Source organism: Chaetodon auriga, chromosome 15, assembly GCF_051107435.1.
Source record: "Chaetodon auriga isolate fChaAug3 chromosome 15, fChaAug3.hap1, whole genome shotgun sequence".
Lineage (NCBI taxonomy): Eukaryota > Metazoa > Chordata > Actinopteri > Chaetodontiformes > Chaetodontidae > Chaetodon > Chaetodon auriga.
In genome coordinates this window covers 24,164,891-24,179,938 of record NC_135088.1, presented here as the reverse complement: position 1 = coordinate 24,179,938, position 15,048 = coordinate 24,164,891, and the positions used below count along the sequence as shown (strand labels likewise).

The window sequence follows — 15,048 nt, the reverse complement described above, 5'->3', positions numbered from 1 at the left end:
ATCTCAGTGCAGACATATAGGCTGTAATAACATCACCATATGTTTATGTCTGTATAGAGTTGACACCTGCCATTTACCCTTGCACCACTGCAAGCAAACTTATTATATTGGCTTGCTATGCTGATGTCACACGGTATATTCAAGAGATGCATTTGTACCACTTGGCTCCAATCTCATAACTGTGTGTCAACTATTGCTCATTGTGAAAAAGTTTTAGTCTGACAGAGGAGGTTAAATAAAAGTGATTGGTCCAACACAGCTAATAAGCCAGCTTCCTCCATTTCGGATTCAGTGGCTCTCCAACCCCTCAGAGGTCAGCACTACCAATATAGCTTGCAATTGGTCAATACGAAAGCAAGCTTGATGATTCCATTGGAATGAATTGAGAGTGCCCTGAAAATTGAAAGTGTTAAATGCTGTTGTGCCCTGCAATCGACTGGCGACCGGTTCAGGGTGTACACCGCCCCTCGTCCACTGACAGCTGGGATAGGCTCCAGCCCCCCCACAACCCCAAAAGGGATAGTCGGTATAGAAGATGAATGAATGAATGAATGAATGAATGAATGAATGAATGAATGAATGAATAAATGCTGTTGTGACCAGGCTTTTAGGCTTAAAATCAAGTGGGGACTATGAAATATTGTAGCATTTAAAGCTGCAGTAGGTAACTTGAATAAAAGTAATTTTTGTCATATTTGCTAAAACTGTCCCTATGCCCAGACAGCAGTACATGAAACATGTCATCTGTGAATAAAAACGGCTCCATTGGTCCCGCCTACTGCTCCTACTGCAGTTTGCAAGAATCCACAGTGCCCAACACAAAATAACCAATCAGAGCCAGAGGAGCATCTGAGGGAGTGTCTGACATCTGTCAATCACTACTCACACACGCTGCGAACCACCCCCTCCCTCCGCTCCTGCTGCTGGCTGCCCCTCAGTCAAACAGCTCTGTGAGCAGCGTCAGGAGGCTAGCGAAAGCTATGGTGGAGCAACAGCCACCCGCAAAGGAGAAACTGGCCATACCGCCACTGCCAACAACAGCATATACGACTAAGACAACAAATAACCATAAAGCTAATATGGTGATTGTTACAGTAACATTCCGCAGCGAGTACGGTATGTTAGCCACTGTGATGGAGCGGCCGGGCAGAGTTTGCTTGTTTCCAATGCTAAGGCTAACATTATTGGTTGTCATGGCAGCCGCGCAGACGCCGCAGGGAGAAGGTGCTTGGAGGCAGGGCATGAGTGCAGTGGGGGGGGAGTGACGTGGTCACATTCAGTGGCATTGCTAGGGTCTCTTGGGGCTCCAAGCAAGAAATCCCTGGGGCCCCCACCCCACCTGTGCACACTGCAAAAATTTGTTTTTTGCACACATAAATGCACAATTTCCAGGACATTTGAGATGAATACTGAAACAATAGATTAATGGTTCTCAAAGTGAGGTCCAGGGACCAACAGAGGTCCCTGAAAGCCCAGGCCTATCAATAATCGTTGTTGTAAATAAGTGGCCAGGGCCCCCCTAGTGGCTGGGGGCTCCAAGCAACTGCCTGGCTTGCCTGTCTTCAAGCCCCACCCATGGTCACATCAAATGTGCAATGATCCGTGGTCACACACTGTACTCCAAGCCTCTGGAATGCAGGCACTTTATTCATTCAGATGCACTAATACATATAGTATTTGGTATGCTTAAATAAACATTCTCCAGATAGAGCACATGGTGTTCATGTGTTTTGATCCAGTTAATCCTGAGAGGTCCATATGTACCTATTTACTTACACCTACTTGGCTTACTTGTCATTTCTGTAGTAAAGGCATGAGATGTAGGACAAATGCTGCATCCTTAATCTCACTTTACCCTCTGTTTTCTTTACTGAGTAGAGTTTAAACAAAGCTTGAAAATGTATATTCATAATATACATCATGATAGTGTGAATATAATAATGATAATAATAATAATGATTGCTCAACTTTTGATGTACAAAAATAGTAGTCTTTTTTCATGTTAACAGTGTTTAAAATCATTTGGCTACTGATTGATCTAATAAGTTCTTGAAAATAATCATTATTTGTTGAGCTTTACATACAGCACAACAGTATTAAACTGACTACATTGGTTACATGTGCAGTTTAATTTCAAGTAAAGCAATGAATGGCTTTCCCTTTTGTGGAGGGTTTAACCAAAGCTACAAGATGTCTGGTCAAATCTGAGATGGATAATGAACTGACTCAGTGAAACTGAATCAGGGTCCTGGATGGGCAGGGGCTCCTGTTTGACAGGGTGCAGTTGGACCAGCAAGCATGGTTTAATTATAGCCTCCCCTTGACCACACTATGTACATGTGATCCTGGCTGCTTTAGTTTCAATGGAGTAAGACCAACCGCCTACACTCCAAGAGGCACGGTAACAAATAAACCACCCCAGACCTGCAAAGAAAGTTCCGCTTGCATAATATCCAATTTAGTTGACTTATTATCTACAGAATCATCATTCAAAACTATCACAATATTTTTTTTTTTCTTTTGGCCATCAGTCAGTGTTTTCTGGCTTTTGGCAGGAAATAGATTATTTTATTTGTACTCAAACACACAGATGTCTCTAGATGAAACTTTAAGAACACATATATTCCCTTCAGTTTTATATTATGTTCATGGTTTGTATTTCCCAGCTAGCTCCCTACAGACAGGTGTTGAATTTAATGTGGGAGGGAAGCTTTAAATAAAGGTTTTATTTATAGAGACTTGCATGTCATTGTATTTGGTTGCCAAGCACATACACACTTTACTTTTTCTGTCAGGTTTAATTTAAACGGTTTTCATAATGAAACACCTCACTTCTCACTACTAGTGGCAAAGATACTGAAATGATCATTTTTCTCCATCCTGACGAATGTGATATAATTTGCTCTCACCTAATACTAAAGAGTGTAACACTGCACGCAGCTGAAGCTTGACACTGTGCTATTCTGACACAGGTCGGTGCAGTTGGCATGGATTCCTTTCCAAGGGTCAAGCTGTATATGTTTCATGAAAGTGTTCTGCAATGCTACGAACTAATGCTCACTTCCTCTGACATGCTTTGTGGAATAAGAAGACAGAAATTGTTGAAGTTCAACACTAAGGTTTCAGAAAAATCATTTCTGTGTAATGAAACTGTCTATGCTGTAGCCACATAATTGTTCTACAACAAAACAATTTAATGCTTTTTTTTTTTTAACTATTCCGTCACCCATCATTTTATGATAAAAGCACAATGTTTCAATATTTCAGTGGTATGATGACCACCACGAAGCTTGAGGAAGTCTGTGGGGCAGAGCAGAAGGCACGTTGTCATATTACCACTCTGTTGCATAACTGTCCTAGACTGGAATTATTTAATTGCTCTTGGTAAAACATCAGCAGCTAGCCAATCTATCTGGTGTCTCTTTTGCATCTGATACTACTTCCTTCTGGAGATTAAAAGTTTGCAAACCCTATTGTGAATATTACAGAAATATAACTACAATGTTTGGGTATATTCTGATGCACCCACAGTATGCTTCACTAAAATACACATAGACATACAAGACAAAAAGAGTGTTGTGTGCCGTGAGATGGTGATAATATTGTGTATGGAGTGATAGTAGAAATCTGCACAGCGGCTAATTTGGTGGCCTCCCACTTGGAGGAGGACAGGCAGCAGACAGCTGTGTAACAGGAGATGCAGCTTCAATTCAGGACAAGGGCAATGTGACCAGCTGACCCTCCGCTTGCCTACACTGACATATACAAAAGCAGAAAGCTAGTCTGAATATTGAACATTTTTATCAAATATTTATGCAAATTTTATTAGCTAATCATATTTGAAAATATAGGCCTGTTTTTCTGCACTGTTATCTGTCATTACTGGTGTCAAGAAAGCTTTAAGAATAGAAAACAAGACAAAGAGAAGAAAAAATTAACAACTTATATTTAGTTATTGTGTTTGTCTAACTCTCATGTAAAAGAGCTGTGAATCGAATTGAGAGAGACAGCAAGTTCCAGACTTTTTAGTAGTGGGATCTGCTTTTGTTTACATTTGGATCACAGAGTGCATCTTTAATAAAGTAATGCTCAGCTTGACTGAAAGCCATTGACCAAGACAAACACAGAAGCCCTGATAATACTGTAAGTTTCATGGAATAAAAAATATTTCAGTTTCAGTCTATACAAAACTGTATTGAAAGCACAAAGCAGCTGCAGAGCATAAGCATTGGAAATATAGTGTGAAACATTTGAGAGAATACAGTATCAAAGAAGGGAGCTAATGAAGCTAATGTCAAAAGCCAGTATTTCCATCAAATGCTTAAAGTTTGATAATTGGCAAAATCAGTTAGAGCTGAACTGAGCCTTGGCTGCTTTGAGGTAGTTTCCTCTGCAGTTCAATGAGAGTCGACACAGAGTGGGTGAACACAGAAACAGTAAATGCAGAATCTAATGCTATTCAATACAACAGCACTAATTACTAAGTCTTTGTTGGAGAGCCGTGGATTCATCTCTATGGTACATTTAGGTAGATTAGCATACTCAGCATTCCTCCTATCAGTCTAAGATAACTGTGAGTATTATGTGATGGATTCTTCTTTGTACAACATTTCTACAAGGTTGCTATTTAATGAGTGAAAAGAATACCAATTCTTTCCAACCTTCATGCCTGACAAAAGGACCCCTCAACTCTACTGCATGCTTGGCAAAAGTTAAGCTCAGCTTTTTTCTATTGCTCCAACTTCCCCCAATGCTGCCCCTCCCCCCTCCCCCCTTTTCAGATACTAATGCCGTCCAACTGGTGCTATGTATGGGCAGTGGATGAGGGGGTGGTGAGGAAGACGAGGGGGGTGTGAGTACAGCTGCAGTACCCATCTTGGATGACTGAGAAGTAAATGCATCCCTTTCATAAACTGCCCAGAGTATCAGTACAGGGGACTGGCCAATGACGGCGCAGCAGGCACTAAAATGGCCAAGCCAATGGGTGAATGTCTGTCCAGTATATAAACAGGGAGCAAAGACCTCCTGAGTTGGGTGACCCCTATTTTGGCTGTGGTGAACAGGATCTGATCCTAAGGACTGTTACCTCTGTTCTTGTCTGGTGTGCAGGTAAAGAAATATTACAGAGATGGTTATTTTGTGGAGTTGAAGAAGGAGGAGCAAATATTGAAGGCATGTGTGGAATCAGAGATCCATCCAAATATTTAGAACAGCAAAAGATATTTTGGTTGCTTCTTTTCTGTGATGAAGGGTTTCGGAGTTTATGATGAAATTAAAAGATTAATGCACAACAATTCTGGGAATTTGAATCCATATTAACATGTGACATATGATGCATTCATATGTCACATGTCAATATGGCATATGATGCATTCATATGTCACATGTCACATGGGTGAAAAAAAAAAGACACCTACTGGGTATCAGTGGTGATTGAGTTTTGTGAGATTAATGACATTAATTAATGAAAATATGCATGGACATGATGTTTTAGCATAACATTAGCTGCATTGCCATTGTACTGTTAACTTGTATTGCTTATATACATATATTTATACTCTCTGCAAATGGTTCTTTCATTCGGACAGTGATTTATGTGGACAGGTGCATCACAGTTTGAGATCTGTAAGAGACAGCTAAAGGCCCTGGATGTCCAGTAATTGATTTCAGCCATTTAAGAGTCACACTTTTAAGATTACTTTTTCAGCTTTAAGCAAACAAGACTTTGTTCTTAGCAAAGTGACGAATGCATTAAAAAAATATTTCATAAACCAATACAGCTTATTTCAAAAATGCTAGACTGCAGTTCACAACAGATCACATTTCATGTGATGTCACAAGTGCGTCATTACACACGTCACTGTTATATAATTCATGTGATCAGCCTATCAAAGCAAGATTAAACAAATTACTAAAAGGGAACATGCATATGTCTATTGCCAATTAGAAGTTCATAGATCTTGTTGGAACATAGTGGAGTGGACTGGAGGGAGGCTTTCACAGCTTGTCAGGCTTCTGTCAGGAATTCAGCATAGTGACAGCTTTAAGTGTTTTAACTTGTAGGGTGAACAGTGATATAAAGAAGGTGCAGAGTGTTTTCAATGGGAATAGATGTAAAACATGACCTACAAAGACTTGTTTATGTGAATTTATGTGTCAACATATTGAGTCTGTGTGCCAAGAGAATTAAAATGCTAATTAAATATGCTGAGGACTTTTTGAAGAATGGGAATACAGTCAGACTGGCTGATGCTAAAAATACCCAGCCAACATGCAGTCCTCCCTTGACTCCACCCTTCCTATTTCAACTGGACATATGAGCTGCCGAAAATTGAGTGTCACTTGTTACCAGAATTCCTCTGCCGACACCACTTAAACTCTGCAGCTGTCTTGCAGAATATCCCATATCTCCATAGGCTTTTGTGGACATTCAGGTCACCTTCACAGACAGTGTTAGATTAGGATGAACTGGTTTTTGATCATCCTGTTTAGGTTTTCTTAACCTGTATGTCCCTCTTTTTGCAGTGTTAGAAAGCAATCATGCCTTTCGGAAACACCCACAACAACTTCAAGCTCAACTACAAAGTTGAGGAGGAGTACCCTGACCTGTCCAAGCACAACAACCATATGGCCAAGGCCCTGACCAAGGAGTTGTATGGCAAAATGAGGGACAAGCAGACATCCAGTGGCTTCACCCTGGATGATGTCATCCAGACTGGTGTTGACAACCCCGGTGAGACCAGAGAGACACTTAAATTGAGACAAAAAAATCTGTCTATAAGTCATAAAATCATTCAGACAGATAAACCTACAAAATAAAACATAACTGAACTTTGGGTGAACATTTCTTTGTCCTATCTGTGAATAAAATCACCAAATTAAAGACACATGAGCTTGTACAACAGCTATTATCTTCCCTCCTATCTTCTAACTCCTGCTTTCCTATTTGCTCTCTGCCTTCAGGTCACCCCTTCATCATGACTGTTGGCTGCGTTGCTGGTGATGAGGAGTCCTATGAGGTCTTCAAAGATCTGTTTGACCCCATCATCTCCGACCGTCATGGTGGATACAAGCCCACTGACAAGCACAAGACTGACCTGAACTTTGAGAACCTGAAGGTGCAGTACCTCAACAAAGAACAGAAAGCACTGTTGAAACCAGAGAGAACATAAGACTTAGTGTATAGAACTTTGAGATATTAAACCAAACACGACACTGGATAACTAAGCAGTTGGACAAGGAACTTGTCAGATGACAATGCTCATTACCCTGCATTTCGTGATCTCTGTTTCACTTTGTAATCAAACTTTTGTTATTAGGGTGGTGACGACCTGGACCCCAACTATGTTCTGTCTAGCCGTGTCCGCACTGGCCGTAGCATCAAGGGATTCACCCTGCCCCCTCACAACAGCCGTGGCGAGCGCAGAGCTATTGAGAAGCTGTCCGTTGAGGGTAAACTATTCACAGTTTGAATGTGTGAGTGGGAATTGGGTTGGGCAGTAAGCTTGGCCTTTCCCAAACAACAGGCTGTTCCCAAGAAACTGAAAGTGTCATTCAAGGATAAGAAGCTGAATAAGAGTGATGAACCCAACAGGGAAACACACTCTTGCTCCGCTTATTCATTTAATGCTAACTGTAAATGATCATGCTAAGTGACAAAGCAGTGAAAAAAAAGATGCTCAGTATTTCCTGTGAAGAACTATACTATCAGAGAACACAAAATCTCCTAATTGTACGTCTCTCCAGCTCTGACCAGTCTGGATGGTGAGTTCAAGGGAAAGTACTATCCCCTGAAGTCCATGACTGAGGCTGAGCAGGACCAGCTGATCAATGATCACTTCCTGTTTGACAAGCCTGTCTCTCCCCTGCTGACCTGTGCCGGTATGGCCCGCGACTGGCCTGATGGCAGAGGCATCATGTAAGTATGACCAATAATTGTCAGCAGGCTAGCTGTGAAAACATTGTTCATAACTCTCAGCACAGATTTGCATCACCTGTCTGTGTTCTACTGTTTTACTTGATTCTTTGCATTCAACTCCATCCAGGCACAACGACAACAAGACTTTCCTGGTCTGGGTCAATGAGGAGGATCACCTACGTGTCATCTCCATGCAGAAGGGCGGCAACATGAGGGAGGTCTTCAGGCGCTTCTGCGTTGGGCTGCAGAAGGTACACATTAAAAATATCTCAACACAAGGCATGATTGGACTGAGTAAAAGCAGTGTGGATTGCCACTAGGTATTCCTCTGACTCTCCTGGTTTTTAATCTGCCAGATTGAGGAGATCTTTAAGAAGCACAACCATGGCTTCATGTGGAACGAGCATCTCGGTTACATCCTGACTTGCCCCTCCAACCTGGGTACTGGCCTACGTGGTGGCGTCCATGTCAAGCTGCCCAAGCTGAGCACACACGCTAAGTTCGAGGAGATCCTCACCAGGCTGCGTCTGCAAAAGCGTGGCACAGGTACCAACATATGTACTTTTTAGCCTGTACACCAGTGGATCAGCCTGCAGGTTAATTAATTCTCTACAGAGACTACAGCATTTAAGATGGAAGGTGCGTTGTGTAATCTGTACTTTCTCCCTTGTCCTTTTTCCCTCTTTAGGTGGCGTGGACACTGCCTCTGTGGGTGGTGTGTTTGACATCTCCAATGCTGACCGTCTGGGATCCTCCGAGGTGGAGCAGGTCCAGCTGGTGGTTGATGGTGTCAAGCTGATGGTCGAGATGGAGAAGAAGCTGGAGAAGGGAGAAGCAATCGATAGCATGATCCCCGCCCAGAAGTAAAGAGGGACAATATTATATTTTTCTTGTGACCACTCATGTGCAATGGAGCCTGCTGATGGGCGTGCAGAGGAAACAGCTGCTTACCAAGAGACTCTTGACTCTGCTCAACTTTTCTTCCTTCCAGCTTTTTTTCTCTTCTCTGCCCTTTTTTTCATGTTCTGCAGTGTTGGTTGGTAACATCCTGGGATCAGCCTCCACTGAGCTGGGCTCACCTGGCAGATGTGGCATCACCTACTTTTTGTTATAAAAAGTAATGATTATTGACACTGTTCATAGTGCTCAATAAAAAAAAGTGCCCCACGAAACAACTAAATGAATCTTTGGTGTTTTTTGTTGCAGCATAACAAACTGAAAATAAAACAAACATTAAGGCCAAGAACAGCTTTACGAGTAGAATCACATATTAATACTCACCTTGTCAGATGTTAAAAAGCTATTAACAATCATTCAGACTGTGTTTCATAATAAAAGCAAGAGACCAAAATGAAGGAAAAAATGCCAACATCAGTGAATTTTATTCATTTTCAGCTCCATGTTCTCCTTGTATACCACAACCACTCAATCTCAGTTTATACTTTGTTTCTGATGGGAGGAGTAGAGCAATGTAAACTTGCTCATATAGGTCAAACTGTGTGTGTGTGTGTGTGTGTGTGTGTGTGTGTGTGTGTGTGTCTCTTTTGCATATAATATCAACTTTTTCCAAAATCAGTTTTGAAATGACAGTGCATGTTAAATACTGATCCCCCTGGGGTCCTAGAAATACTGTGCCATCCATTATCTAAAACTGACCAGTGACACACTGTCTCTGAGCAGGTATACATGTGTTTTAATCAACACTCAGATCAACAAAACTCTTTTCAAGGCTTTTTCGCAGTAGATTCCACCTTAAGATGTTCATCTATCTTATACTAAGAGTGACTTGTTTGTCACGTTTTCCAAGTTATTTGCTGTTTAGCCCATTTCAATTGAAATTTCCCCAGAAATGTTGCAAGCAACCTGATTCATATTTGCAATCAGGAGACAGTGATATAACGTTTCTATGGCTTGAATGCAACCCAAGGCTTTCAACATGTCAGGGACTTACTGGCATCAGCGTAACTTCAAGTTAGAATAGAACCAAACTGAGCAATTCATTCTCAATGTATGTGTCCTTACTGGATCTTAAACTGAAACTTTTTCTTACACGCTAAATGTTGTGGTATGTTTTATAGCATATTCAAATACTTTTAAAAACTCAGAAGCCCTCTTCAGTATGTTGAATCTATCATCTTGCAAACAAGGTGGTGTGAACTCACTGTATTTCACCCAAGCCTTCCTGTTTATATTTGTGAAATGGAGAAGGACTTGGTGCTACACTTAGCACCATTTCTTTTTATCAATTCATGACAAAAATCGCATCTGCAGTTCACAAAACTTTCAATTCTAGGTGTGCATTATGTTTCATTTTTTTCCCTCTAAAATCCAAACTCTGAAGACATGCAGGATTGCAGGTTGGTTTTGTTCCCATTGTCATTGAAAGAATCTGCTTTAAACTAGAATTACTTTCCTTGCTCTAGCTATAAATAAACCTTGAGCTCTAAGATATATACTATATTCATATATTTTATATACAGCCATCAAGTGACTGATATAAATCCTGTTTTTTTTTTTTAAATGATATTATTCTAAAAAATAAATAAAGTACCTGTGCAAATATCCACAAATTGAAGTGTTTCACATTTAAGACATTGGCGCCCCCCAGTGGCTAGCTCTGGGTATTACCTATACAGGTACACTGGAAGGAGCTGATTCAAGTCAAAGCAAAGTGCATTGAGGTCTATATTACCTAATGCTAATATACACCGCAATGAGAAACGTCCAGGGAGAGGACAAGGACAGACGCCCAGTGTCCATATTGGCATCTGCTTCACACCTTGAGGAGGAGGACAGGTCAACACCAGTCTCCCCAGTTGGGCTCCAAGAAACAGCACACACCAAACAGGACTGAGAAGATGTCGTACGTGGGTCTACAATGTGAGTGTGTGGATGATGGCTGAGTGTTTCCCTGCAAGAGAACAGGGTCACACACAAAGAGCAGAGGAAACCTTAATGCTCATTGTGATGTTAGAAAAAAGTTTGTGGTACATATGAAGATGGTGGACCACTAAGGTTGCCGTCCCTATTAAATGTAGGGAGTTCGAGAGTTTATGATGGTGGGAAAGGAAATGGGGGTGGGTAGGGGGTATTTTGGGTCACCATGAGCAAAGCCACAACTGAGAGATAGTTAACAGTAAATCAGCAGCCAAACAACATGATTTCTGTAGCCTACATAAATAGCACAGTACATTATTCACTAAAAACAGGGAGGGAGAATAGAAAGTTCTCAGTTTTTTCTGTCTCTTTTTTTATACATTAAATATGTACTGTATGAAGGCGCTGGGGGTTGTTCACTTTAAAGGCAACTGGACTAACTAAAAGAAAACATTGTGCACACTGCTTTCATCGTGCCTTTCCAGATTCAGAACACTCCCCCCATTTCCCACAGCCCACTGTCATCACTAACAGACAGACAAGTTTATAGACTGTGCCACCAAAAGACGAGGATGGACATTTGGAAGTGTATATTTCTCTGTGTGTATGTAAAGGTGAGTGTGTAATCTGAGAGGTTTCACTGCTCAGCTGATCTGCTTTTAGTGTTCCCCATCAACATACTAAGATGATGGCTGAGGTGAGATCACATGGCAACAATATAACCAAAGAATAGCATTGCACTGAGAATAAACCAGACATACAGCATCTCTGGTTATTTTGTGGTGGGACAACTGCCAGATTTCAAGATTTGTATGACAAACCACCATGACAACGTCACTCATGCCTGCTTGAAAGATTTCAACAGCTGAGAACTTTGAAACAAAAAGATATTCTCAAGCACATGGCTGCTGTTGTATCTTCACTACAGTAGTTCTGAAGAAAGGTAAAGGGATGAAACGGAGTGAAAGTTTGGAAAATTCAGAGACTGTGAATGAACAAGTGTTACTGACAGTGACCAGCGCTGGTAGACAATGAATCCAGCCAACCAGAGAGCAGCATGTGTACATGAAGTCTTTACAGGCCTCTTGATTCATTCTTTTAGAGAGCCAGCATCAAAAACGTATTCGTTGGCAACAAGTGTATGAAAATTAAGTACCCTTATAATATTCAATCAGCTGTATTGATTTCATTTTGATATTGGTGTAGACTGTTAAAGTGATTATGACAATACTGCACCAAAATGTTCTCTTGTATGCAGAAAATTTGCTAGCCAAGAGGTTTATTTCTCAATAAACATTATCTACATTTTTAATTTCTGCTAGTCCCATGCAGAGAAACTAATGTGATTGAGAGTTAACAACTAGTTTATGAAGTGGAAGATGTCACTGGCTTTTTGTATTCCAGCTCAGCCTCTGATTGGCTGCTTCAAAGGCCCATCAACTCTGCTCCCACTGACCTTAATCCAGTGCAGTCGTCACTGCTGTATGTACACAAATCAAAGCAATGCAACCTCTGCGGGTGCTTATCTGAGCACTGAATTGGACCATCTCCTCACTTGTGCACGTTATTGTCCCCAGTTGATGAAAGGACAGAGGATAATCATCATCGGTAAGGGAAAAAAATAAATAAAAAATAACGGTGTACATAAAGGTGACCTACAAAAGAACAATTTTAAAAAAGGACTGGCTGGTCAATGATTTCCAATACACAATGATGTTTTTCTGTCGTGGTGAAAGTGACAGTGGAGAGAAACAATGATCAGATCAATAAATAACAAAATAAAGAGTCATTATGGCTAGAGTAGCAATAAAAAATATTCAACCAGATTCTGCCTGATCCAGGTCCAGTGGGTGTAGTTGCTCAGTGAAGAACTTGGCTGAGCTAGGTGGGGTGATTCAAGTCTGTGTGACTTTATGGGTCAAGTGTGTGTATCTGTGTGTGTGTGTGTGTGTGTGTGTGTGTGTGTGTGTGTGTGTGTGTATGTGTGCAAGTGCAGGGGGGATAGTCATGAAAGAGACAGAAGGAGAAGTCTCTGGTCCAGCCCCTCACCCCTCTTTTTTGTCAGTTATTTCCACCACCCTCCTTTTGCACACACACATCAACACTCGCTCACACAAAAACACACACTGGTACACAAACACACCCTCTGTTCAAAGTTCAAGGTCCTTAGAGATTTGGGTAGCAATGTCCCGAAAAGCTAGAGGTGCCCCCCAGAGTCGCGTGTAGCGCACCCCGTTAGAAGTCTCAGAGGTGCCCGTGGAAAGATGGCACACCTCGGCCTCAAAAGCCACGCGGCCCCCTGCCACACCATGGGTGCAGGAGAGCAGAAAGGGGCCAGCATGGTGGACCTGGCAGCCACATCCAAGCGCTGCCTCCCGCAGAGCCAGTACCACCTCTGCAGGGTCCCGCCGCCCACCACTTCTCAGATCCCAGCCACGTCCGATGGCCCGGGGCTCGGACGCTTTTTGATACCCAGGTAGATGGCAACTAGGGAAAAATCAGAAAAATGCTCAAGCTTTGGGCCGGGAAAATAGAAATAAACTATCAGCTATTTTCTAAGTACTGTCATTGCAGCTGGTGTACTGACCTTGTGACCGCAAATCTCCTGATTCCCTCAGATTCATTTGTGACCCTGTGGGACAAACGGGTAGGGTTAGGGGTAATCCACAACAACAAGTGTACAACAAGCCTTATGACCAACCCACAACTCTCAGATGAGATGGCATTCAGCAGTGGATATCATACAGGGAGACCAAGCAAGCGTTTACAACAAGCCTGTGATGTGCAGAACGGTGTGGCCTCACCTGTCAGGAATGCACTTTCCCATTTTCTCACTCACATTGTTTAAAGCATGCATATATAAACGCATTTCTTCACTTTTAACCAGTTTTGTGCATAGCACTACACATTCAAATCCATTCTTTCCAACACATGGATTAAATACTCAATGACTTTCAACAACAAATGCAAAATGAAAACATGAAACACCATTTCTAAGGGCACATTAGAAAAAGATCATGAAAGACTAGTTAAAGCCAGTCTCTACTGACAATCACACTGAGTCTGAAACTGAAATTCAAAACAACAATCACATGAATCTTCCTTGATTGCAACCATGCTTGAAACAAAGTGTGCAGGACCTTGACAGTACGAGGATGATTAACAGGTCATGCAGACAACCAACAATTCATAGAGGTATGAAAAAGTCAGGCAAGCATTCATGGACTTCAGCAAATTCCCCTGTGACCTCGTAGACAGATGGGACAGCACAAGAAGACAAGAAAGAAGCGAGAGGCATGGGAACTTACTAACTGTTTTTGATCCTTGTGGAAGAGTACAACCCGAGACTGATTTGTTTGAGCCCTGGCGCTTGGATGGGTCAAGGTTGACCCTGTTGCCATGACAGGGGAAAACACAAGAAGATAAATATAGAGAAAAAGAGGGAGTATGGGGTGAGAACAGCGGGTGACGGTAAGAGAGTGTATAATTGAATCACAGGAGAGCAAATGGTGGAAAAGAGCATAGCACGGGAGCTGATTGGCAAGGATAAAGCTGAGGTTTGAAAAGATTAGACATGTGTGATTATGACGACTGGGAGGGAGAGGGAAACAGAGGATAATCCAGGGCCACAGAAGGGCTTGCCAAAAGGCCTGGGTAAATAAAATGTTCTGATAAACATGGATCCATACCCAGGCTGTGCTCAAGCTGAAAGGAAGAACTTTTAACGCCTCAATGACTTAATATCGTATATTTGGTTACCCTGTGATTTCATGTGAATCTTGTCTTCTGAAGACATGTTTTATATTTGAGCGGATGTCCTTACAGCGGAACAATTTATACTTAATACAACAGCGCAACAAGCCTCAAATCCTAAATTGCAAGAATGAAATCCTACCAAAAACAAGGAACGCCATTGTACCCTGTTCTCTTCGGCCATATAAGAACATATGGATCACGTCTAAATGACACATAATTCCCTAAATAATAGGTTCTAAGTGTAAAAAAATAAACTAATTATCTGATTAATAATTATTATTATAGTGAAATAAACAGCTAGAGGGTTGACCTTCAAATTCTAGCCATGACACTATTTAAACTTATGAAATCTGCAGTAAAGGAATTGTTTAACACATTCTTATTCACCTTCTTGCTCAGTTAGACGAGGAAATCAATACAGATCTCATGTCTGTATGCCAAATATGAATCTACAGCCAAAAGACTTCCAGAGAAACAGCTAACCTGGCTCTGTCTAA

At 41.5% G+C, this 15,048-nt stretch overlaps 2 protein-coding genes across 4 annotated transcripts in view; one reads left to right on the top strand and one right to left on the bottom strand.

The window, feature by feature from the left end:
- Positions 1 to 5,040: 5,040 nt before the first annotated feature.
- ckma (creatine kinase, muscle a) lies at positions 5,041 to 8,951 on the top strand. Its single transcript, XM_076751121.1, has 8 exons — positions 5,041 to 5,109; positions 6,526 to 6,733; positions 6,964 to 7,118; positions 7,320 to 7,452; positions 7,747 to 7,918; positions 8,046 to 8,169; positions 8,275 to 8,464; positions 8,607 to 8,951. Exons 2-8 carry the CDS (start codon positions 6,541 to 6,543, stop codon positions 8,783 to 8,785), a joined length of 1,146 nt encoding a protein of 381 aa, XP_076607236.1. The 5' UTR covers positions 5,041 to 5,109; positions 6,526 to 6,540; the 3' UTR covers positions 8,786 to 8,951.
- Positions 8,952 to 9,281: 330 nt separating this feature from the next.
- mark4a (MAP/microtubule affinity-regulating kinase 4a) overlaps positions 9,282 to 15,048 on the bottom strand; it is a 30,659-nt gene continuing 24,892 nt past the window's right edge. Inside the window, exons 16-18 of one of the 3 annotated variants that reach the window (XM_076751119.1) lie at positions 14,104 to 14,186; positions 13,383 to 13,427; positions 9,282 to 13,282 (exon numbers count right to left, since the gene is read on the bottom strand). In XM_076751119.1, the coding sequence (XP_076607234.1) occupies positions 13,218 to 13,282; positions 13,383 to 13,427; positions 14,104 to 14,186 (193 nt within the window). In that variant the 3' untranslated portion in view covers positions 9,282 to 13,217. The remainder of the gene's footprint in view (positions 13,283 to 13,382; positions 13,428 to 14,103; positions 14,187 to 15,048) is intronic. The other 2 variants (XM_076751120.1, XM_076751118.1) reach the window with 2 other exon arrangements.